The 25335-nt window shown below is 50.0% G+C and overlaps 2 protein-coding genes across 3 annotated transcripts in view; both read left to right on the forward strand.

Annotated features, from left to right (window-relative positions):
- The window catches only part of LOC132394444 (class I histocompatibility antigen, F10 alpha chain-like), a 123233-nt gene extending 97898 nt beyond the window's left edge, over positions 1 to 25335 (forward strand). For both annotated transcript variants that reach the window (XM_059970611.1, XM_059970610.1), the window contains one exon: positions 25196 to 25335. The gene's annotated coding sequence lies outside the window, so the exon portion shown is untranslated. The remainder of the gene's footprint in view (positions 1 to 25195) is intronic.
- LOC132394445 (major histocompatibility complex class I-related gene protein-like) lies at positions 6135 to 24891 on the forward strand. Its single transcript, XM_059970612.1, has 7 exons — positions 6135 to 6311; positions 11923 to 12183; positions 22133 to 22405; positions 22629 to 22892; positions 23181 to 23282; positions 24304 to 24348; positions 24603 to 24891. Exons 1-7 carry the CDS (start codon positions 6260 to 6262, stop codon positions 24647 to 24649), a joined length of 1044 nt encoding a protein of 347 aa, XP_059826595.1. The 5' UTR covers positions 6135 to 6259; the 3' UTR covers positions 24650 to 24891.

Below are 25335 nucleotides of genomic sequence, written 5' to 3' on the forward strand. Positions count from 1 at the left end.
GGATCAGGGAAATGTGCAGGCCACAGCTCTGGATATTCAGGGCCGGAAAAGAGACTGGTAATGGATCTGGAAACAATGACAGGATCCAGCTCTGTGTCCCCAGGCCACTGAGAACAGGGACGGTCACTGTTCTCTGACTTTGAGACCTGGAATACAGACCAGGAATGGATCCAGACTCAGGAAGTAGTGACAGTCAACTGATCTGGGACCCTCGGTCTGGAATACAGAACAGGATTTCATCTGGGCTCAGGGAATTGTGACAGGCCACAGCTCTGTGTCCCCAGGCCTGGAATGCAGGCCAGGAATGGATCCGGTCTCAAAGAACAGGGACAGTCCACAGGTTTGGTCTCCAGGCCTGGAATGCAGACCAGGAATGGACCCAGGCTCAGGGAGGAGGGACAGGCCACAGTTCTGTGTCCCCATGCCTGGAATACAAACCAGATTTGCATCCTAACTCAGGGAATAGGGATGGTCCACAGCTCAGTGTCCCCGGGCCTGGAATAAAGACCAGAATTGCAAATAGGCTCAGGGAACAGTGATAGGCCACAGCTCTGCATCCCGAGGACTGGAATACAGATCAGGAATGGATCCATATTCAGGAAGGAGTGACAGTCGACTGCTCTGGGACCCCTAGCCTGGAATACAGAACAGGATTTCATCTGGGTGCAGGGAACAGTGACAGGCCACAGCTCTGTGTCCCCAGGCCTGGAATACTAACCAGGAATGGATCTGGTGTGAGGAAACAGAGACCGGTCAGAGCTCTGTGTCCCAAAGCCTGGAATACAAACCAGGTTCAGCTTTAGAGAACAGTGACAGTCCACAGCTCTGTGTCCCCAGACCTGGAATACAGACCAGGTTTGCACCCAAGCTCAGGTGACAGTTCAGGCCACAGTTCTGTGTTCTGGGGCATGGAATACAAACTAGGAATATGCTGGATGTCAGAGAACAGTAACAGTAATCAGCTCTGTGTCCCCAAGCCTGGAATACAGACCAGGATTGCATCCAGGCTCAGGGAGGAGTGACAGGCCACAGTACTGTGTCCCCAGGCCAAGAATACAAAGCAATAATGGATCCTGGCTCACAAAACTGTGACAGGGTCTAGCTCTGTGCCCCAGGGCCTGGAAACCAGACCAGGAACAGATCCGGCATCAGGGAACAATGACACTTCAGAGCCCTGTATCCCCGGCCTGGAATACAGATCAGGAATGGATCCGGTTTCAAAGAATAGGGACAGTTCACAGCTTGGGTCTCCAGGTCTGGAATAAAAAAACAGAAATTTGTCCGGTGTCAGGGAACACTGACTGTCTACAGCTCTGTGTCCACAGGCCTGGAATACAGATCAGGAATGTATCCGGTGTCAGAGAACAGTGACAAGCCAGAGCTCTGTGTCTGCAGGCCTGGAACACAGAGACCAGGAATGGATCCTGGTTTGGGAAATAGTGACAGGATCCAGTTCTGTGTCCCAAAGCCTGGAATACAGATCAGTAATAGTTCCAGACTCAGGAAGGAGTGACAGTCGACTGCTCTGGGATCCCCGGCTTGGAATACAGAACAGGATTTCATCTGGGTAGAGGGAACAGTGGCAGGCCACAGCTCTGTGTTCCCAGGCCCGGAATACTAACCAGAAATGGATCCAGTGTCAGGAAACAGAGACTGGCCAGAACTCTGTGTCCCAGAGCTTGGAATACAAACCAGGGTTCAGTGTCAGGGAACAGTGACAGTCCACAGCTCTGTGTCCACTGGCATTGAATACAGATCAGGATTGCATCCAGGCTCAGGGAGTAGTGATGGGCCACGGCCCTGTGTCCCCAGGCTTGGAGCACAGACCAAGATTGCATCCAATCTCAGGTGACAGGAACAGGCCACAGTTCTGTGTCCCCAGGCCTGGAATACAAACCAGGAATAGGTCCGGTGTCGGAGAACAGTGGCATTTCAGAGCTCTGTGTCCCCAGGCCTGGAACAAAGACCAGGATTGCATCTGGTCTCAGGGAAAAGTGCTGGTCAAGTGCAAATGCAAACTGCATTAAGGTCATAAAGAGGTCGCTGTGCTGCTCTTGACATTTTTCCTGGAGTTGGCGTGCAGCAAATATCATGTCGACAGTTCCACGCTCTGCATGGAAGCCACACTGGCTTTCTGGGAGGAGACCTTGCTCAAGGTGTTGGAGAAGGCAATTAAGCAGGACGCGAGCCAAGTTCTTCCCAGCTATGGACAGGAGGGAGATGCCTTGGTGATTGTCACAAGACTGGTGGTTGCCTTTCCTCTTGTAGATGTGGACGATGCTGGCATCTTTCAACTGTTGCGGGACCTTTCCTTCGTTCCACACAGACTGGAAGAGTTCAGTCAGCTTCTGCATCATGAATGGGCCTCCTGCTTTGTAGACGTCAGCAGGGATTGCATCTGATCCTGGTGCTTTGCTACAAGAAAGCTGCCTGATGGCTTTTCTGACTTCTTCTTCTGTGGGGAGGTTGTCACGGTCCAGGTTGATCTCCACCTGAGGCAGGCGAACAATGGCCTCATCATTGATTTCGGCAGGGCAGTTGAGGACCTGGTTGAAATGTTCAGCCCATCTCTCCAAAATCTGCTTTTTCTCTGTCGGCAGACGAGTCCCATCTGCACTGAGGAGGGGGGAGGAGCCAGAGGACTGAGGTCCATACATAGCTTTCAAAGTGTCGTAGAAACGCTTGGTGTCGTGACTGTCTGCGTAGCCCTGGATCTCATCGGCCTTATTGCTGAACCAGACATCCTGCATCTCACGGAGTTTCTTCTGCGCTTTTTGTCTTGCAGTGGCAAAGGCATCTACCTTTGCTTGTGAAGTGGGATCGTTCTGGTGCGCTCTAAACAGTTGGTGTTTCTCCGACAACAGTGTCTGTATCTCCTCGTCGTTCTCATTGAATCAGTCTTGATGTCTACGGATTGCTGGTCCCAGGTGTTCGAGAGCGGTAGAGTAGACTGCATCTCTGAAGGCTGTCCACTGCTCTTCAATGCTGGTGTGGTCATCCTGGGGTGTGTCAAGCAGCCTGCTATCTAGGTCTTCACAAAATTCTTCTGCAACTACGCTGCTCTTCAGCTTGGAGACATTGAGCCTCTTTGCAGTCTTCTGGCCTTGGGGTCTTCTCTCAGGCAGGATGTGAAGTTCAAACTTGGACACTATGAGTCGATGATCCGTCCAGCAGTCGGCACCACACATGGCCTTTGTCACTCTCACACCTTGCCAGTCCCTCTTTCTGGTGATGACATAGTCGATCAGATGCCAGTGCCTAGAGTGTGAATGCATCCAAGATGTCTTGTTACGGGCAGGGAGTCGGAATAGAGTGTTGGTGATGACCAGGTCATGCGTAGTGCATGTCTTGAGGAGCAGCAGGTCATTGCTGTTACACTTGCCAATACCATGTCTTCCAAGAATCCCTTCCCAGGTCTGGTAATCTGTCCCCACTCTGGCGTTAAAGTCCCCGAGGACAATAAGCTTCTCTGACTGTGGGACTGCTGCTATGAGGGCGTCAAGTTCTTCATTGAACTTATCTTTGATGTCATCTGGATTGGTCATCGTTGGGGCATATGCGCTGATCAGCGTTGCACTCCTCTTATTGCCAAGTGGGAGCCGAAGCGTCATCAGGCGATCGTTGATGCCCTCTGGAAGCTTGGCAAGTTTACGAGCGAGGTGGGACCGGATGGCAAATCCAACGCCAGCCTCTCGTCGTTCAGTGCTGCTGTGACCGCTCTAGAAGAAGGTGCACCCACCACCACGTTCTGTAAGCTGGCCCTTGTCCGCTAGGCATGTTTCGCTGAGTGCTGCAATGTCCATGCTATAGCGGGCTAATTCTTTGGCGACCAGTGCTGTTCTTCTTTCTGGTCTGACAGCCTTGGTGATGTCAAGGAGAGTTCGCACGTTCCATGTGCTAAGGTTGAGCATCTTCGCTTTCGTCTTCTTTGTAGTTCGACCGCTGAGTGGGATCCCCTCCAACCGTGGTGTGCTGGCCAGGGTAAGATGAAGCAGGGTATGTTTGAGGCACCTTTTCTAGCCCCTTCCTCCATGGAGGTGATTCCTAAAGAGGATATCTCAGACACCCAGGGGGCTGCCGATCTCCACTGCTGCTTCATTCCAGCGGAGAATGACCCAATGCCCTGGGCCGCCTGTGTGCAGGTTTGTGACGACAGCTTCCAGTGTATCCACACCTGCTGCTTCGCCACAGGACTTGAAGTTTTTTAGCGGAATGGGTTTGGAGTCGTGACTTGAGCTTGACTTGGATTAAAGTGAGGGAGAGTTGCGCAAATCGTCAGCCTCGCTCTCTAGTCCCGACCTATCTGTATCCAGTTGCAAGACAGAGTCGAGACGGCTGGAGATAAGTCGGGATGCAGTGGATGGCCAGCAGTGTCCTACGTGTCTCACCGTGCCCTGATTGCGCTCCACAATGCTTTGCTGGGTCCGCCTTTCTACTCGTTGGACCGCCAAGTGGTTCAACTCGGCGGACTACGTGGAGGAGACAACATACAGTATATAACCATATAATGTATATAGAAATCAAACAATGATTCTCTGGACCAGGGTATAAAGAATAGAAATACACATAACACATGTAACACCTGATAACTGATGAAGGTAAGGATAAATTCTACAGATGAATCATTCATAAATAACAAACTATACTGCATAAAATGAATATTGTAATTTACGGAACAGATTAACCAGGGACGCTTCAAATGCAATGCGGGACCACTCTAGGATTCAAATAGTCAGTTGAATTAAGAAGGATCCAGCCTAGGTAAACTAGAAACAAAGCTGAGCTAAGAAACCGATGTGTGCGTAATGGGAGGGCTTTGCAGTGGAGATGGTTCACCTACAGTCTGGGTACATTCATGTAGAGGGAAGGGAAACTAATGCCAGAGTTCTCTAATGCCAAAGGATGCCATGCACCCCAGATCTCTCCATTCATTCACTATGTCCCTTCAAGTTCATGTCATACATTTTGAAATATAACATGACACTTTTCCCAAGATTAAATTTCATCCATCTCCTCTCCATCCATTTCAACACCCTCTTATCAACTTCTTCACAAATCACACCCTCCAGTTCTGTACAGACTGCAGATTAGGCCCCAGTGACCGTGGCCCACCTGTTAGATCTGGCATCACATCTCCTCATACTTCACTTTTGGCTTCCTGTAGGGACCACTCCCTTCGTGACTCACTGATCCACTCAATTCTCCCCTCTACAGGCACCACGGGAGGTGTACCTATGCCCTCTCTACCCAACATCTAGGGACCTGAACACCCCTTTCAGTTGAAGTTATATTCATTTGCACCACTTCCAAACTCCTCCACTGTTTTCAGTTCTCCAGCCTGATTTACATCAGCGAGATCAAGTGGCAGCCACTTAACAGTCTTGTGTCCCGTCCCTGCCAATAACACGACCTTTCACCTTATACAACCCATTGGTCTGTACATTCTACTTTCAGATATCGGGTAATTAGCACTTTTTGTGTTCTCTCTAGCTTACTCCCCACCCCTTTATCTAGTTTGATTCCCTCCCCAACACTTACTCTGATCCCACCTGCCCATTCCAGAATAAATAGGTTTAAATGCACCGATTTCCCCGAGGTTCTCCTCCCGTCTCTTCTGCCACCTGGATCCATCTGCCGATCAACCCCACCCCCTCCCGCCCTCTGGTTCTACCCAATACCCACAGAGTCTATCTCTGAACTCCCTCGGCCCTCACCTTCACTTCTCTGATCTAGCCCTCGACCCTCTCAATCCCTCGATGACTTTAATTCTACAAATGATTCTCGCCATGCTGAATCTCTTTAGCGGGTTATCTTTCTCCTCCTGTGTCATTTCCCTCGAGTCTGACCCCCCGGGTCTGTTCCCGGGATCTGTGACGTCAGGACCCCGCCTCTCCCTCCCGTTCCCATACTTTCGATTTATGATGCCAATCTCCGTTCACCCCACCCTTCCCGGCAAACGATGACGCATACACAGCTCTTTTTCTGATTGGACGGATGCTGATATTTGTAATTTTATATCTAAGCGGCTCACACTTCTGTGACCACTTCTGCCCAGAGACCAATGATGCTGAAGAGAGACGGATAATGATTGGGCTGCACTATCGTGCGGACCGATCAGCGTGCAGATTGGGAATGACCCTGACGGGCATCGCCCGGAGTCCGCAGAGTTTGGGGAGTGGTGAGCTGAGTGCTATTGTTACTGTACCGTGCAGTGGCGGAGGGCTTGGAAACTCGAAACAGTTCTGATAGAGAGGGAATAATGATGCTGCAGCTACTACTGCTGGCCCTCCTAAGTGGAGGGGTCTCCGCAAGTGAGTGAAGAATCAATGGTCAGCGGGACATTCAGTGAGTGAGAGGGTGGACACAGGGTCACCGTCCCCAGTCAAGGTGTGAGGGTCCCACGCCACCCAGCCTGAGGTCAGTGGCGATCGGGTTGGGAGTGTTGTGTGGTGGGAGCCCCTGCAGAGACTGCACACGGGAGGCGAGGTGCGGACGGATGGGTTAACACCTTCACTGACCTGGGCAGGAACTGGACAAGTGGACAGTGGGACACCAGATGACTGGTTAGCACTGGGGTTTAGAGGATGGCGCGGGAAGAGCCAATTCAGTCCTATAGATCCGTGCTGGAGTATTGCTTCCTTCCGACGCGTTGTCGGGGCATTTACACAGAACAGAGAGGGGTTCTGACTGGGTTGTGGGAAGCAGGTTAAATGTGTTACAGAAGGGTAATGAGGAGAGGCATTTTCGTGTTGTTATTTATCTGTTAACAGACGGGTCTATGTACTCGCCAGCGCTGACCGCCCTACTTTATCAGAGACAGAGTATTGTCCAATCACTCCCACCTCTCCACCCACTCGTTTCCTCACTTTCCCAGTTCTGGAGCTGAAGCATTAACTGTGGTGCTGCCTGGGCTGTTCAGAGTTTCCAGTTTTATGGCGCAGCCCATTTTGTGTCTTCCTTCCTCTCCCGGGGATAAAATCTTCCGAGTTTCTGTAGCTCTGTGTTTTTACGGGATCGGGTTGCTAGTCTCGTGCCCAACCCCCCTCCTTTCCCAGCCGGTCTCGGAACCGTCCGTGGTCGAGTTTTTCCGATTGAAGAGTCCAAATGCCTCTTTAGTGTAGAGTTATTTGTGACTGCACCACATCCCCTGGCAGTGAATTTCAGATATCAGCCACTCTCCGTGTAGAAACACCAGATCTCCCGTACAATTCCTTCCTTTCACCTTAACCTAGGTCCCCTTGTTTTACTACCCCTATGAAGGGGAAAGGACTTTGGCCGTCCATCTAAACTGTGCCTCTTACATATCGGGTCACCTCTTGGCCTCCTATTGCGTGCTGAGCAGAAATGCTCACGGTACTCAGTGGAAACTCTCCACCGTTTTATGCAGTTCCATTGTAGGGAGAATGAGATCTTTACCTTCTCTGTCAAGAATAATCCTTGAAATATGTGGAATTAAAATGTGTGGCCATTGGGAGATCCTGTTTTCCACGTCCCATTCCCATTCTGATATGTCTATCCATGGTCTCCTCTACCGTCAAGATGAAGCCACACTCAGGTTGGAGGAACAACACCTTATATACCAGCTGGGTAGCCTCCAATCTGATGGCATGAACACTTTCTTCTCTAACTTCCATTAATGCCCCTCCTCCCCTTCTTACCCCATCCCTAATGTATTTAGTTTCCCCCTTTTTTTCTCTCTTTCTGCCCATCACTCTGCCTGTTCTCCATCTCCCTCTGGTGCTCCCCTCCCCCCTTTCTTTCTCCTGGGGCTTCCTGTCCCCTGATCCTTTCCCTTCTCCAGCTCTGTATCCCTTTTGCCAATCACTTTTCCGGCTCTCAGCTTCACCCCACCCTCTCCTGTCTTCTCCTATCATTTCACATTTCCCCCTCCCCCTCCTACTTTCAAATCTCTTACTATCTTTCCTTTCGGTTAGTCCTGACGAGGGGTCTCGGCTGGAAATGTCGACAGTGCTTCCTTGTCAAAGAATTCCAGAGCAGGCAGAAGACCAGAGCAGGGTGTCCATGAAGAGGAGGAGGGCTGAAGACGGGAGAAGGGGTCATCGGTGGGGGTAGGAGAGTCCTTGTCAAAGAATTCCAGAGCAGGCAGAAATCCCAACCTCACTATAATCTCTCTTCACCTTTCCAGCTCTTAGCTTCATCCCACCCCCTCCAGTCTTCTATCATTTCACATTTCCCCCTCCCCCCACTACTTTCAAATCTCTTACTATCTTTCCTTTCGGTTAGTCCTGACGAAGGGTCTCGGCTCAAAACGTCGACAGCGCTTCTCCCTATCGATGCTGCCTGGCCTGCTGTGTTCTACCAGCATTTTGTGTATCTTGTTTGGATTTCCAGCATCTGCAGATTTCCTCGTGTTTGCTTTTATAGAGCTGTATCATTACCTCACGATTCTTAAACTCTATCCCTAGAGTTATGAAAGCTAACACCCCATAAGCTTTCTTAACTACCCTATCTACCTGTGAGGCAACTTTCAGGGATCTGTGGACACGTAGCCCCAGATCCCTCTGCTCCTCCACACTACCAAGTTAGGGAACTGCAAGCTGTTGAGCCTAATGTTAGTGCTGGAAAATTTACCAGCTAGGATTCCGAGAAACTGGATCTACCTGTGTTTAGAAAGGCATATCTGAGAAACTGTTTCTCACAAATCTGATTGAAGTCTTTGAAGAGGGAACCAAGAGTATTGACAAGGGATGGGCAGTATATGTTGCCAACATGGACTCTGGAAAGGCTTTTGATAACATCTCACATGGTAGACAGGTGTCCAGTGTTGTTCTGAAGGGTTTTGTGTTTGGACCGCTTCTTGTTACGTTGTGTGTCAGTGATTTTTGGTAATGGAATTGATGGCTTTGTGGCCAAGTTTGCAGATGATATGAAAATAAGTGGAGGGGCAGGTAGTGTTGAGGAAGCAGGGGGGCTGCAGAAGGACTTGGATTAGGAGAATGGACGATGGAATACAGTGTTGGGAAGTGTATGACAATAGACCATAGGTGCAGAAGTAGACCATTCGGCCCTTAGAGCCTGCACCGCCATTCTGAGATCATGGCTGATCATCTACTATCAATACCCGGTTCCTGCCTTGTCCCCATATCCCTTGATTCCCCTATCCATAAGATAGCTATCTAGCTCCTTCTTGAAAGCATCCAGAGAATTGTCTTCCACTGCCTTCTGAGGCAGTGCATTCCAGACCCCCACAACTCTCTGGGAGAAGAAATTTTTCCTTCACTCTGTCCTAAATGACCTACCCCTTATTCTCAAACCATCCCCTCTGGTACTGGACTCTCCCAGCATCTGGACCATATGGTCATGCACTTTGGTAGAAGGCATAAAAGCAAAAGAGTATTTTCTAAATAGCGAGGAAGTTCAAAAATCTGAGATGGAATGAAAGTTGGGAATCCTTGTGCAGGATTCCCTAAAGATTAATTTGCAGTTTGAGTCAATGGTGAGGAAGGCAACTGTGAAGTCAGCATCCATTTCAAGTGGACTACAACATAAAAGCAAGGATGTAACGCTGAGCCTTTATGAAGCACAGTTGAGGCCTTCCTTAGAGTGCCATGAGCAGTTTTTGGCCCCTTAATTAAGAAAGCATGTAATGACGTTGGAGAAGGTCCAGAGGAGGTTCGCAAGAGTGATGAAATGGCGGAGCAGACTTGGGCCCAATTCTGCTCCTGTGTCTGAAAGTGACATCTTGAGGGTTAGTACCCACAGTCTTTTTCCTAGAGTTGGGTAATCACGATCTGAGAACAAAAGTTTAAGGTGGGAGTTAAGAGAAGTTGCCAAAGGACAACGACTTCCCCCGATAGGTGGTTCATCTTTGCCAGAGATGGTGCCAGATGAAGTGGTTGAGGCAGGTGCATTAACAATATTGAAAAGGCATTCTGATAGATACGTGGATTGGAAAAGTTCAACATGAAAAAAGTAGTTTTGTGAACCATCTAGAGGATGTTGCCCTCGGTCGAGTTGTTCACTGGCATCATTTCCTTTAGGGGGAGATGGAAAACGCTGATGAATGGGACACTTGGATAGGAATTTTAGTTGGGCTGAAGGGCCTGTTTCTGAGATTTGTGACTCTCTGACTCCTCGACCACACATGTTCCGATTTCTACCCTCACTGGCACAGAGTAATTCACTACAACTGTAGATCCTGCTTTTTGCCTTCTGCCAGACCCCCATAAATACTCTCTGCAGGACCACACTTCTCCACCTATTTCTTTGGTACCAACATGTACCATGACCTCTCACTTTTCAACCTCCCCCTCCAGAACCTCTGTACCACTCTGACTCTTCCCTGACCCTGGCACCAGCGAGGCATCTCACCTTCCTGGGCTCAGCTTGAGAAGCACTTGTCTTTACCCCTCCGTAACGATTCCTCAACTACCAACACTCAACATGACATTTTCCTCTCCTGCTGTGGGTCAGAGCCAGCAGTGGTACCATAATCTCGGCAGTTGTTACTGTTTCTCTATGAGAGATTATTCCCCCAGCAGAATCCGATATGGTATACGTGTTTGCAAGGGCAGTGACCACTGAGTGTCCTAGACACTACCTCCCTGTCCTTACCGCCCTACCTGGTGGCCACCCACCTCCTCCTGCTGGACCTGTGATGTGACCAGATCACTAAGTGGACCTTTTACCAGATTCTCTGCATCTAAAATGCCACAGAGTCCAGTAGCTTTGTGTGTTTTGCCTTGAACTGTGGCTGGACACATGTCCCACAGTGTTAATGGTGAGTGGAAATGTCTCTGTACTCCCACGTCCTGCAGGAGGGACAGACCAATGTCCTCACCTCCCCAGTCTCCTCTCTGTGGAGAGAAAATAGTCACCTGAAAGAAAGGGTGATTGTTTGCTCCAGTTGTCACATCATAGTCCCTCGAAACATCTGTGAAGTTTGTCATTTGCCTCATTGACCAACACAATCTGAGGATGTTTTGGGGGAAGCCCTCAAGTGTTACTTTGCTTTTGGTCAGTGTCCCCTCCGATCTGTAATGACCAGTCTGCTCAAAAATCCGGTGCTGGGCAAGTTTTCGCTCTGTGACAATGAGACTGAATTTTTCAGTGGAAGTAAACTTGAAGTTGTTCTGAGGATAATAAATTGCCAAGTCCAGTTTGTTGTTTAAAAGAAATAAAATAATACACATCAATGAGTTTTATTTCTCATATACAATAGCAAGTTCTGAAATCTGAAGACAAATCATCACAAACACCGGGTTGTCAACACTAACCACTGTAGAAACTGGAAAAGGAAATGTGATTGTGTACGATCGTGAAATATACTTAGTATGCCAGTGAGGTAGAGGGCGACAACCTTTTATGCACAGTTTAAATTCCTTTGTGCACAAGTAACAAAATCAGACCTCAGAGGGAACATTTTGTGCCAGCATACCATGCCCAAACGTATAACCCATACGTCTGTGTCATGTGGAGGAAACTGGAGCTCCTGGATGAAACTCAAACATTCATGGGGAGAATGTACAAACTCCACAGAGTTTGGCTGGAGTTGAACCCAGATCACTCGCACTAACCAATACATTCTCTATCAAAGGGCAAATTGCTTTTCATCACAGAATGGCCGCACCCTCTTTTCCTACCCTTCCTGTTGCTTTCCTCCATCAGCGATGCCACAAATTCCTCCTGTCCCACTGTTGCCTCTGGTTCTGTTGACTGAGTGACGTCCTGTCCATCAGTGGAGGATACGTCCTGCACTTAGATCCTGTCTCTGCTTCAAATGTGTCCCTTGGTGTGAGGGGTCAGTCCTGATTCTCCGGTTTTGGGAGTCTGATCCTCTCGGGGGGGGGGAGGGGGGTTTGGGGTGAACCCCAGTGTCTTAGATTTCAGGGTGCTGGTTTCAGGTATAGGTTCTCCTTGCAATCTGGACTCGCAGCCTCTCTGACTCTCTCTCGGTTCCAGGCTCTCACTCTCTCCGTTATTTCTACACGAGGGTGACCCCAGGGTCGGGGGTCCCAGAGTTCATGAGATCTGGGTATGTGGACGAAGAGCAGACAAATTACTATGACAGTGTCGTAGGCCGAGACAAGCCCCGTCAGCAGTGGATGGCGGACAGTCAGGGACCCGACTACTGGGAACGGTTGACAAAGATCTTACGAGGATGGGAGCAGTTATTCAAGGACAGCATCCAGATCCTCATGGAACGGACCAACCAGACAGTGGGTGAGTGGTGAGCAACGTGGAGTGAGGGGTTGATGGGAGGGACCGGGCATTGGGGGGTGTAACAGGGAACAGTGGTAGGGATTGGGGGGGGGGTAACTGTGTGGATTGTGTCAGGCAAAGGGGGTCATGGAATTATGGGGGTTGGGGATTAACTGGGAATTGTAGGGAGACTGTGTGGTCAGGGTGGCTGTGGGTATTGTTGGGGGGACTGGGTGACTGTTGGGGGGGAAACAGGGTTACTGTGGGGTGTGGGGGGACTGGGTAACTGGAGGGACTGGCAGTTAACTGAGAATGTAGGGTGGGGTAGGGGGGTATGTGTGCCTGGGGATTGTGGGAGGGGATGGGGTAACTGGGGATTGTGGAGGGTAACTGATTCTGGGGGGTGGGGGGTGATTGTGGTGGGGATGGGGTAATGGGATTGTGGGGAGCACGGTAACTGGGGTGTGGGGACAGGGTAAGTGGGGATTGAGGGGTGGCGGTAATAACTGGGGATTGTGGAGTGTCGTGGAAATTGCACTTTGGGTGAAAAGAATACTTAACTCCTGAGTCTCGTTTTGGGACCTTCATTTTACTTGGGACCAAGGAGAGAGAGAGCTGGTCTCCACCAGCACCCAACTGTACTCACCTGTTACAATAGCATCCTTTTGTACAGTTCAGCGTAGTAACTGCAGACTTAAAATAATATATCCAAGCATTATATAGGAATATTACCACTCTAATAATATACTAATGTTTCTATAAAAAGAAAAAGCAGATACAAGTTCAATTATCTTGAAAGCTCAGTGCATTAGTTTCTGTTCCTCTGGTCACAGCAGGTTAGACTCTTGCAAGAGTTAGCATGTACTGTTCCCTATTTGCACACAAGGGTTTTTGCTTTGCCTCCACAAATCCCTCATTGTTGACCTTCTAGCTCAACACTCATATTGTTTACCCTGTTCACATTTGTATTCTCTCATTGAGTCTCTCTCTAGGAAGGGGGCTTTGTAACCCTCAGGAAAGGGACGCAATTTCAGACGTAACTCCTCATCATAGCTATCACTAATAATCTCTTCTTCCTCCCCTTCCCTGGAGGTTCCAGGCCTTTCCAGTTTGTCTTCGTACATACATGGGGGCCAGAGTCATTGGGCCCTGTCCTCTGGAGGCTAGTATGGCAGAGGAATCTTGTGGCCAGTAAACAAATGACCACAATTACAAGTATTATCCCATAATGTACCAGCGTCTCCCACCAGTTTCCAAGCAGCCACCATTCTCCCCCAGGTTGGGTTATAGTTGTGGAACTGCCCACCCACCTGTTTTATTTTAGTCACTGATTTCTTCATGTGATCTGCCAGATTAGTGCTGATTTCTGATTTGTCGGGTATATACATGCAACATTCCTGCCCTGTGATAGCGCAAGTCACCCCTTTCTCGGCCAGCAGGAAATCAAGGGCCATTTTGTTCTGAAGAGCCCCCTTTCTCCGGGCTCGGTCTCCGCAGTGACAGCTTCTCGAGCCTGTCGGGTTGTATTGAGCCCCTCTGCTGTGGCATTCGCCAGTTTCTCAAGGGCAGTGGCAATATTCATCAATACCGTGGCCGTCTTCGTGACCCCATCAGAGGGAACAGCTATCATCCAAAATCGCTCCATTTTGGAGATTGCCCTTGTCTTGTTCCTGCTTTCCCCCTTTTCCCAGTGTGGGTGGTCTGTTTCTAACCGGGGGTACTGCAAACCCAGGGTACCAGTCATTCTTTAGCCAGGGGTAAACTCGCTCCCCACAGATCTAAAAGGTGTTGTTTGGCAGAGGTGGGGACTGGGGAAGGTAGTACTATTGTGGCCGGTCCCATTACTCTTCTTTTCTCCGTTCACTTACTCCATCCTGTCTTCCACAGCCCATTCTCCTTGCAGCAACAGGTGCCTCCTCTGTCTATATACTACCATCCGGGGGGGGGGTGAGTCTGAAATGTCAGGGTAACGTGGGAAATAGGATCCATTTAGCAGACCCGTTGGCCCCCTCAGTCCCATTCCCTGTTCCCCTGTGCCATTGCTGCCTCGCCAGCAAGGTGTCCTTCCTCCAGGGCCATTGTAGGTGGTACCACTGGGGTAAAACTGTATCTCCACAACATGGGGCCTGCTCCTCCCATCCAATTCCAAGTCCCCCCTCCTCTTTTTTTGGTGAGGGGTATAGCCACAAAGGGCATCTTCCGTCCTCCTCCGGTGTGTGCTGGTATCACCATACAGACCCAACAGCTTGTGTGGGTGGTGCTATTCACATAATCATACGCCAACTGGAGGAAGGTATTCTTGGATTCAACTCCGAGTCCTCTGATTGCAGTGGTTAATAGTCCAGTTATTAACAGTGAGTGGGACCACAAGGTGGTGTGGCTCCTTTCACTCGACTCGGCAGCTGAACAGGTGCTGTTCACTCCAGTTCACTCAGGTCTGTTGTTCCTCTCCTTTCTCGTAGTGCCGTTTGCACCGAGTGGTGTGAATCCAGTCGGGTTTTCCTTCTCCCTTCACTGCAGTCCGAGTGACCAACCGGACTGATAGGGTCCTCTCCACCTCGGAGAGAAAGATCCTTTTGTCACAGTTCGAACATATACCCAATCTGCTGGTTTGAAGAGGTGCACATTTCCTTCGGTCGGGAGTCTGGGCATCCCTCACTTGGCCAGGAAGCTTTTCCACCTGGGGACACAGTGCTTGTGCATATGTTAGGGTTTTTCATCATTCCAGATTAAAGCCACTCTCTCCGGTGTCATCAGGAGCTTCAGCCCCGTTGTCATTGGTCTACCCATGAATATTTTGTGTGGGGTGAACCCCGTACTCCTATTCTTCCGGTTTTGCAAAGCATCCATTACCGGAGGCAAATCCTCTGACCATTTAATATCATTCTGCTGACACACCTAGCCTGGTACATTTCTTATTTCTCCGTTTACCCTTTCCATCATTCCTGAGGATTGGGGTTGATAGGGGAAGTTTAACTTCCACTGAAATCCCAGGGCGACTTTCAGCCCTTGCACTAATCTGTTAGTAAAATGAGTTCCCGGTCACTATTAATGCAGAATGGAATCCCAAATCTTGGTAGGATTTCCTTCATTAGGGCATTCACTACTGTGCTGGCATCATCCTTCCTGGTTCTTCCTGGTTCGTTCTGCCTTCCTGGTTTAGGAATGGGAAGGATGGGGGTGATGCAGCACCTCCTGTATCAGGTGTTACAGACACGATGCCTTCCTCTGCCTGAGCTGTCGGGCGATAATGCCGGCGAGAGCTTTTGGGTAGAGCAGGGGGTCTGGCTGCGACGGGCACTGTCACTGGAATAACGCCTTTAACATCATAGGTTTTAGAATAATCCTTCCTGTCTGCCTGTCAAAGATCTCGATGGTGAGCATAGTCGCTCCCGGGATTAGAACAGAGATTGTCTGGGCTGGGTGTGAAGTTTGTGACAGACGGTGCACCGTAGATCCAATGTGCTTTGCCCTAGTGGGGGGGGAGGGGCTTATGGCCACTGTGAGCTGGGGGTCGACAGGTCCCCTGTGAGAGAGCCTCTCTGTTTTCCATCAGTCTCGCTGTTGTTTGTTTAGTTCTACTGATACCCCCAGCCCTTTGGGGCCCAAGAACAGAAGGGGCCCGGTTATCGAGATCTCCCTGCCCCCAATGTAGGGGACTGCCTGCTCATCGTAGGTGGGATCTACATCCTGCCCGTAGAATACATCAATTCCTCTGTGTCCGTCTCCAGGGGAGCACTCGGGGCCAACGGGAGATACTGTCCCAGTGGCGGTTGGGAGGCCGGGGGATTATTCTTATGCGGTCATTTATCTTTCCGAGGGAAGTCTCCTGGCTACCTCCACTCATTTATAAAAACAGCTGATCAAATAATCCATATCCCAATTCGGATCCCCATCTCCCATTTCCAGTATCTTTCCCTTCCCTTATCAGTCCCTTATCTAACGCAAGTTAAATGTTCCGACATAGGGCCAATCTCCTTGCGACCACCCGTACAGGTCCCTACTAAACGTTACCCCGTATCGATCATCCCGTTTCATGTATTACTGTATCGGTCGGTGATCCAGGCGGTACCAGGGGGTCCCCAATTTTCGATGCTCTCTTACCTTCTCGATGTTCTCCTCCGTCTTTTTACTTACTCTCAAGGTTCCTTCATCAGCAGGACCAGCATTACCTGATCGACCGCTGCCGTTTCAATAGACAATAGGTGCAGAAGTAGACCATTCGGCCCCTCGAGTCTGCACCGCCATTCTGAGATCATGGCTGATCATTCACTATCAATACCCAGTCCCTGCCTTGTCCCCATATCCCTTGATTCCCCTATCCATCAGATATCTATCTAGCTCCTTCTTGAAAGCATCCAGAGAATTGGCCTCCACCGTCTTCCGAGGTAGTGCATTCCACACCTGCACAACTCTCTGGGAGAAGAAGCTCTTCCTCAACTGTTTTAAATAACTGACATCTTATTCTCAATCCATGCCCTCTGGTACTGGACTCTCCTGACATCTGGAACATATTTCCTGCCTCAATCCTATCAAATCCTTTAATTATCTTAAACGTTTCAATCAGATCCCCTCTCAATCTCCTCAATTCCAGCGTATACAAGCCCAATCTCTCTAATCTCTCTGCGTAAGACAGCCCTGCCATCCCAGGAATCAACCTAGTGAATCTACGCTGCACTTCCTCAATTGCCAGAATGTCCTTCCTTAAACCTGGAGACCAAAACTGTACACAATATTCCAGGTGTGGTCTCACCAGGGCCCTGTACAAATGCAAAAGGACATCCTTGCTCTTGTACTCAATTCCCCTTGTAACAAAGGCCAACATTCCATTTGCCCTCTTCACTGCCTGTTGCACTTGCTCATTCACCTTCATTGACTGATGAACTAGGACTCCTAAGTCTCTTTGCATTTCTCCCTTACCTAACTCTACACCGTTCAGACAATACTCTGCCCTCTTGTTCCTGCTTCCAAAGTGGATAACTTCACATTTATTCACATTGAATGACATCTGCCAAGTATCTGCCCACTCACCCAGCCTATCCAAGTCTCCCTGTATTCTCCTAACGTCCTCTTCGCATGTCACACTGCCACCCAGTTTAGTATCGTCAGCAAACTTGCTGATATAGTTTTCAATGCCCTCATCTAAATCGTTGACATAAATCGTAAAGAGCTGTGGTCCCAATACAGAGCCCTGTGGTACCCCACTAGTCACCTCCAGCCAGTCCGAGAAACACCCATTCACTGCTACCCTTTGCTTTCTATCTGCCAACCAGTTTTCTATCCATGTTGAAACCCTGCCCCCAATGCCATGAGCTCTGATTTTACTCACCAATCTCCTATGTGGCACCTTATCGAATGCCTTCTGAAAATCTAGGTACACAACATCCACTGGCTTACCCTCGTCTAACATCCTTGTTACACCCTCAAAAAACTCCAACAGATTAGTCAAGCATGATTTGCCCTTGGTAAATCCATGCTGGCTCGGCCTAATCCTATTTCTGCCATCTAGATGTGCCACTATTTCGTCCTTAATAATGGACTCAAGCATCTTCCCCACGACTGACGTTAGGCTAACAGGGCGATAGTTCTCCGTTTTCTCCTTCCCTCCCTTCTTGAAAAGTGGGATAACATTAGCCACTCTCCAATCTTCAGGAACTGATCCTGAATCTAAGGAACATTGGAAAATGATTACCAATGCATCCGCAATTTCCTGAGCCACCTCTTTTAGAGCCCTTGGGTGCAGACCATCTGGACCTGGGGATTTATTAGCCTTCAGTCCTACCAGTCTACTCATCACAGTTTCTTTCCTAATGTCAATCTGTCTCAATTCCTCTGATATCTTATGACCCTGGCCCATCCATACATCTGGGAGATTGCTTGTGTCCTCCCTGGTGAAGACAGATCTAAAGTACTCATTAAATTCTGTTGCCATTTCCCTGTTTCCCATAACAATTTCTCCCAATTCATTCTTCAAGGGGCCAACATTGTTCTTAACTATCTTCTTTCTCTTCACATAGCTAAAAAAGCTTTTGCTATCCCCTTTTATATTCCTGGCTAGACTGAGCTCATACCTGATTTTTCTGTCCGTATTGCTTTTTTAGTTAAGATCTGCTGCTCCTTAAAACTTTCCCAATCATATGTATTCCCACTCATCTTAGCCCTGTCATACTTCTTTTTCTTTAATGCTATACAATCTCTGACTTCCTTTGTCAACCACTGTGGCCCCTTCCCCCTCTTTGAATCCTTCCTTCTCATTGGAATGAACTGCTTTTGCATCTTTTGTATTATGCCCAAGAATATCTGCTGATCCACTGTCTTTCCTGCCAGGGCATCCGCCCATTTAACTTTGGCCAGCTCTTCCCTCATGGCTCCGTAGTCTCCTTTATTTAATTGCAACACTGACACCTCTGATCTGCCCTTATCCCTCTCAAATTGTAGATAAAAACTTATGTTATGATCACTACTTCCTAATGGCTCCTTTACTTCAAGATCACTTATCAATTCCTGTTCATTACACATCACCAAGTCCAAAATTGCCTCATTCCTGGTTGGCTCAAGCACAAGCTGTTCCAAAAATACATCCCTTAGACACTCCACAAACTCCCTATCTTGGGGTCCAGCACCAACCTGATTCTCCCAGTTCACCTGCATGTTGAAATCTCCCATAACGACTGCATTACCTTTAGCACATGCCAATGTTAACTCCCTAATCAACTTGTACCCAATATCCACGCTACTGTTTGGGGGCCTGTACACAACACCCATTAGGGTCTTTTTACCCTTACTGTTCCTCAGCTCAATCCACACAGACTCTACTTCCCCTGTTCCCAAGTCACCTCTTGCTAAGGACTGAATCTCATTCCTCACCAACAGGGCCACCCCACCCCCTCTTCCCATATTTCTGTCTCTACGATAGCACATATACCCTGGTACACTCAATTCCCAGGCCTGATCCCCTTGCAGCCATGTCTCCGTTATCCCAACAATATCGTAGGATCACTGGAACAACACAGTGGGTCAGGCAGCATCTCTCTCAATCCTTCTTGCCTTTTTCTCTTCTTCCTGTCAGCAGAGTGGTTTAATTTTCACGTCCCCCAAACCCCAGTTTCTCTTTGAGCTCTCATCGGTTCATGTGGTCCCTTCCCGAGCGATGGGAGTCGAGTCGCTGCGTTCTTTATGATTTCTTCCAATTTCGTCCCCTATCTTTTCTTAGTCCCCCAGGAACTGTGTCTCCGGCTGGAGATAAGTACTCCTGGAGTTGTCTCTGCACTGGACGGCCTCGGGATGCCTTACTCCCAGAGTTAGGTCCCTTGAGCTGTAATTACTCTCGCCAATTCTCTCACTTCTTACAAATTCACAGCTTTCTTTTGCACATTAGGATAGCAATTCTGATCGTTTCCTTTTCTACTGGGGTTTTCCCCAGCTCTCCCGCCCCCACCCCCGTTCGCATCTCATTAACACTGAGACCCTGCTGACGTGCTCCTGATGGTCATGAAAGTTTGACCTTGGGTGATAAGAATACTCAACTCCTGAGCCTAATTTCGGGGGGAGAGAGAGAGAGGGGGGGGGGGAGAGAGAGAGAGGGGGGTGAGAGAGAGAGAGGGGGGTGAGAGAGAGAGGGGGGGGAGAGAGAGAGAGGGGGAGAGAGAGAGAGGGGGGGAGAGAGAGAGAGGGGGGGGAGAGAGAGAGGGGGGGAGAGAGAGAGAGGGGGGGAGAGAGAGAGGGGGGGAGAGAGAGAGGGGGGGAGAGAGAGAGGGGGGGGGAGAGAGAGAGGGGGGGAGAGAGAGAGAGGGGGGGAGAGAGAGAGGGGGGGAGAGAGAGAGAGGGGGGGAGAGAGAGAGGGGGGGAGAGAGAGAGAGGGGGGAGAGAGAGAGAGGGGGGGGAGAGAGAGAGGGGGGGGAGAGAGAGAGAGGGGGGGAGAGAGAGAGAGGGGGGGAGAGAGAGAGGGGGGAGAGAGAGAGAGACTCCACTCTCCTGTTAGAATACAGGCGGCCCCCATTTTTCGAACGTTCTTTTTACATCAACTTGCTGTTATGAAAGACCTACATTAGTACTTCTTTTTACTAACCAAAGAGGATTTTCGCTTTTACGAAAAAAAGACGCCCGCTTTGTGTTGACCCCGGGAAAGACTACAATGACCATGCGGGCAGTTGTGTGTCGCATGCGTGTTTTTTCTCCGAATCGGTTTTCGCTCGCTGTCTTCCGGAGTTTGATAAGTGAAGCTACACCATACATACAATACTTCTACTTTATATAGGCTGTATATTTATCATAACATAACACTAACATAGTAAAAGCAGGAATGATAAGTTTTGTGTCTTATTTGGTTTGATTTGGTAGGGTGTTTTGGGGTCTGGGAACGCTCAAAAATTAATGGTAATTGTTTCTTCGATTTACGCCAATTCGGCTTACTTTCAGGAACGCGGCCGGATGGACCCAAACGCAAGACGCAGACACTGAAGTACTAGGGGGAGGACAGGACGGGGATGCCATGGCATTTAAGGGTAGAGCTGGGGTTCAGGCAGATAGAGTTCAGGCAGGCAGGTCCCTGGGGTGCAGGCAGGTAGACAGCTGGCTAGATAAGCTGGCGGAGAGCCCTCCTGGGGCTGGCCGCATATATCCCAGGTAGGGATGCCTCCCAGGCGGAAACACCAGAGACCTGGGCACGACGCGAACCCCTAGGCGGGTGCGGGGCACAATCCCAGGGTTCGGGCGGAAGAGGAGGATGGGGCAGAACCACTGCCGGGCAGCGGCAGGTCGGCCGGACCTGCCCGACAGAGGAAAGGGGTAGGAACGGGCATAGGTCCAGAGTGACCAACACAACAGTCATGACAACGGGAAAATCGGAAACGACCGGCAGACAGGGCGACCGCGCGAAAACAAACGAGCGGAGAAGCGGGACAGCGCATGGGAAGAAAGGTGGGGGAAGAGGACCAACCTGGTAGTACCAGCACGGAGCAGTGAAGCATGATGAAGAGAAGATCTGAGCCCGGGCGGGATCACAGAATGCAAAGTAGAGTTCGGAGCCGGCAAGGAAACAGAACAAAACAACCACCTGCCTGGTCCCAGTCCCAAGGCCCCTTATAACACCTGCAGCTCCATGAGATATAGGTGTGTCTCCTTGAACCAGGAGGGTCCTAACTCGATCACGGGTGATGGGAGGGACAACTGCAGGACCCGGAGTCCGGAGCCCTCGGACCGGATCAAAACCCGGAAAGCAGATTACAGACCGGACCCTGACACTTACAAATGGTTTCATAGGAACGCTCTACCTTCGGATTGTGGGGGAAACCTGTAGCATCCTTTCATACTGTTCAGCATAGTAACAGCAGACTTACTATAATATGTCCAATCATTGTATAGGGATATTACCACTCTATCAATATGTTACAGTTTACTATAAAAAGCAGTTACAAGTTAAACTATCTTGCAGAACTCAAGCACATTGGTTTCTGTTTCTCTGGTCACAGCAGATTAGACTCGTACCTTATTTCACAAGAGTTAGCACCTAACGTTCTCTGTTTGCGCACAAGGGTCTTTGCTTTGCTGTCTCCTCGACCCTCGTCACGTAGCTTATTGGCCCTTTTCCTCCACATGGAGGGTATCTGTGGTGATTGTGGGGTGATGGGGTAACTGGGGTTTGTGGAGGTGGGGTGACTGGGGGTTGTGGAGGGTAACGGGATTGTTGAGAGGTGATGGGGTAACAAGATTGTTGGGTGATGGGGTAACTGTCAGGATTATGGGGTGACGGTAACTGGGGATTGTGGGGTTAATGGGGTGATGGGGTAACTGCAGGGATTGCAGGGGTGACGAGTTAACTGGGGATTGTGGGGGTGATGGGAGTAACTGGAGATTATGGGGGTGTCGGGTAATTGGGGTGTTGGGGGTGACGGGGTGAATTATGGGGGTGTGATTTGAACCACGTTTGACAGATCTGGGTCCCCCCCACCCCCACCCCCGGTTGTTCCAGGGATCCACATTTGGCAGATTATGTACGGCTGTGAGCTCCATGACGACGGGACCACCACCGGGTTCGTTCAGTACGGCTGGGATGGGTCGGACTACATCAGGTTTGACAAGGACCAGAGTGTGTGGGTGACCCCTGTGACCTGGGGTATTATCACCAAGAACAAGTGGGACCGGAACACGGCCGGGAACCAGGATTGGAAGGGATACCTGGAGCAGGAGTGCATCAAATGGGTGAAGACATACGTCAAGGCCGGGGAGAGTCACCTGAAACCCAGTGAGTGTGGGGGGGGGGGGGGAATGTGTGTTTGGGAGTGACCCCCCCCAACACTCGCCCTGTGCCCTGCTTCCACCCGTCTCCTCTGACCCCACTCCGCCGTCTTCTCTCCCCCCTGCTGTCTCCTCTCTCTCCTCTCCACCTCGCCTTTTTCTCTCCGCCTTTGCCCTCTCCTCTTCCTCCCCTTTCTGCCCCTACTCACTGCCTCCTCTCCCACCCCCAGATCCCCCCGAAGTCTCGTTCACCGCCTCCAAGGATGGCGGCCTCCTCTCCTGTGTGGCCACTGGCTTCTACCCTCAGTCCATCAACGTGACTATTCTGCGGAATGGCCGGATCATGGAGGAGACCCATTCCCACGGGATCCTGCCCAATCACGACAACACCTACCAGCTGACCAGGACGTTGTGGGTGGAGCCGACGGACACTGCAGAGTTCTCCTGTCGGGTGGAACACCGGCGTCTCCGAGAGCCCCTCGTCCTGTTCCTGGGTAAGAGACACTCACCAGTGGGGTGGTACATGGACAGTGAGAGAGAGGGGGCTTGGCTGACCACTGGCCCAGGGCTGGGATTGTGAGGGGGCATTGTTGACCTCTGGTCCAAGAGCACAGTGAGGGGTCACTGTTGACCACAGACCCAGGAGAGGACGGGGAGGAATCAGTGGTTGGTCTCTCTTTGTGGGATGGGAGGATGAGGGTGTGGGTGGGGTTGGTGAAGGGAGAATCGGGGTTATCCCTGTCTCTGTCACTGATGTGACTGTTTCTCTGAATCATCAACAGGTTCAAAGTCCAACTCCATCCCAATCTGGATCATCGCTGTCGTTGTGGTCCTGGTGATCCTGGTGGTCGTCATCACTGTTGGTGTTGCCTACAAAAAGAGAGGTAGGATTGGAGGGAGTTGGACTTCCCCTGGGGAAAGGGGCTTGGGCAGGGTGTGTCCTGCCATTCCTCAGCAAAGCCCATCCCACCACCCTTGTGGGTGCCCCACATCCAACGTTGTCTGTCTTCGCCCGCACTATTCACCACCTCTGTTTGTTCTCCCATTATAACATATTCTGCCTCTTAACTGTCCATAATGTGTCAGCCCCGACACCACCCCCAGCAGTGTCCCACACACCCCTCTGACATCCTCCCACTGTACTTCCTTTCAATCAGCCTCACGAGGATGTTCTTTGGTATTAGACATTGCTTTTCTGGTTAAAGCCAAAGCTGGCTGTCCACTTTATCTAAGCTTCTTGTCATCTTATAGACTAATGATCACTTTGTTTTCTACTTTCCCCCAGTGCAAGAGTCATCAAGTCAGACTGTATGAAATTAGTCCCTTTGGCCTGACCTGCCTTTGCTGACCACATACTTGCATACTCTGATCCCATTTCCTTGCCCCTCTCTACCTTGGTGATTCAAGTACCTGTCTAGATCTATCTTCAATGTTGTGAGAGTCTTTCTTCATCGCTACGTCAGTGTATTTGATTCCAGCCATCTTCTGGGGCAGGGTGTGAGAAACATTCTTTCCTCTGGTCACTCCCAGTGATCTTGTTCCTCGCTTACAGACTCTGATTATGGACTCCTCTGCTCCGGGAAATCAATTCCTCCTACCTGTCCCACCTGAGCCTCTCATTACCGTGTGCGTCCATACCTGGTGGACCTGACCAGGGTCAGTATTAGAGTAAATGGTCACTCCAAACCTCCCACTGACCTCTCTGTCACACACCAGCTTTGTTCCGTCTCATGGCCTCACAATGAGTTGGGGCTCCTGCTGGTCCTGTTGGATGTGTCTCCTTTCACAAATTGTAGCTTGAGTTCTGTTTGATTGGGATTCAGAGCCCACTGGGCAGGTACTGAATCTATCTGGTTATATGCTGGGGATGTGGGACCGTTCTCACTGACTGTCTCTGTTTTACAGCCGCGTGTTTCTCAGCAGGGAACAAAGACTACAATCCCACCAAAAGTAAGTTCTCTGTAAATCACAGCTGGATGGTTGTGTTACATTGTTCATTTTCACTGTGTCTGATGGGTTCTGTGTGAGTGTGTGTGTGTGTGTGTGTGTGTGACGCTTTTCTGTATGTCTCTGTCAGTGTGTGAGATTACCCGTATATACCTGTGTTTGTGCGGTGGTGTATTGTGTGATATGGCTGTCTTTGTTTCTCCGAGTCTGTACGGCATTGGTAATAAATGTTTTCCTGCCTGTCCTTCCATTCACAGCTTCTGACAAAGGAGAATCCTCCTCCAACTCCTCCGCCACGGCCTGAGGCAGGAACCGTGTTGGATACCGGTCAATGCTGGGCTTCCCAGCTCTTGTCACTGGAGCTGGAGCTGGTCATTACAGCACAGTCTGGGCACTGAGAAACCACGGTCCGGAACCGGAACTGTGGGAGGGGGTGTAACCAGTCCCCACAGCACCTCAACTTGGGAATGGCCTCCTGCTCCATTCCATTCCAGGGATCCAGTGCCCAGTTTTCATGGTTTGTCATTGGAATTGCTGCTTTTCCAGGGTTGCTCAGTGTTTTGTGGTGGGGGAGGGCGGTAGGGAGAGTTTGGGGTATGGGGGTGTTGTGGGTGATTTATGGTGGTGGGGGGAGATGTGTTTTGCGGGACGTGTTATGGTTGTGATGTGGGGAATGGATTTAATGTTACAGATTGTGTTGTACTGCTTGTTGGGAATTGGAATCACTGGACATTATTCCCAATGTTAGTGGGGGGGGGGGTTTAGTAGGTTTGATTGTCAGTGTTGGGGAGGTTTACTGCTGATGCCTCACTCCATAACCATCTCTCCTCGCCTCTCTCCCCCTCTGCAGGAAATTCAGTTCACGGTGGGATATTGATGAAGAAATCCATGGGAACAGAGTGTAATCCTGGGACTCTGGGTGATTAACGTGATATTCTCTGGAGAAAAATATGATTTATGCATTGATCTTTGTGCTTAGGAATACGGATA

Source organism: Hypanus sabinus, chromosome 5, assembly GCF_030144855.1.
Source record: "Hypanus sabinus isolate sHypSab1 chromosome 5, sHypSab1.hap1, whole genome shotgun sequence".
In the NCBI taxonomy this organism is placed as follows: Eukaryota; Metazoa; Chordata; class Chondrichthyes; order Myliobatiformes; family Dasyatidae; genus Hypanus; species Hypanus sabinus.

Bases quoted from the DNA above. Each gene is read 5' to 3' on its own strand.
- LOC132394445 (XM_059970612.1), top strand. From the start codon at position 6,260: ATGATGCTGCAGCTACTACTGCTGGCCCTCCTAAGTGGAGGGGTCTCC. The intron at 22,406-22,628 runs GTGAGTGTGGGG...TCCCACCCCCAG, and splicing joins GGAGAGTCACCTGAAACCCA to ATCCCCCCGAAGTCTCGTTC. The intron at 22,893-23,180 runs GTAAGAGACACT...AATCATCAACAG, and splicing joins GCCCCTCGTCCTGTTCCTGG to GTTCAAAGTCCAACTCCATC.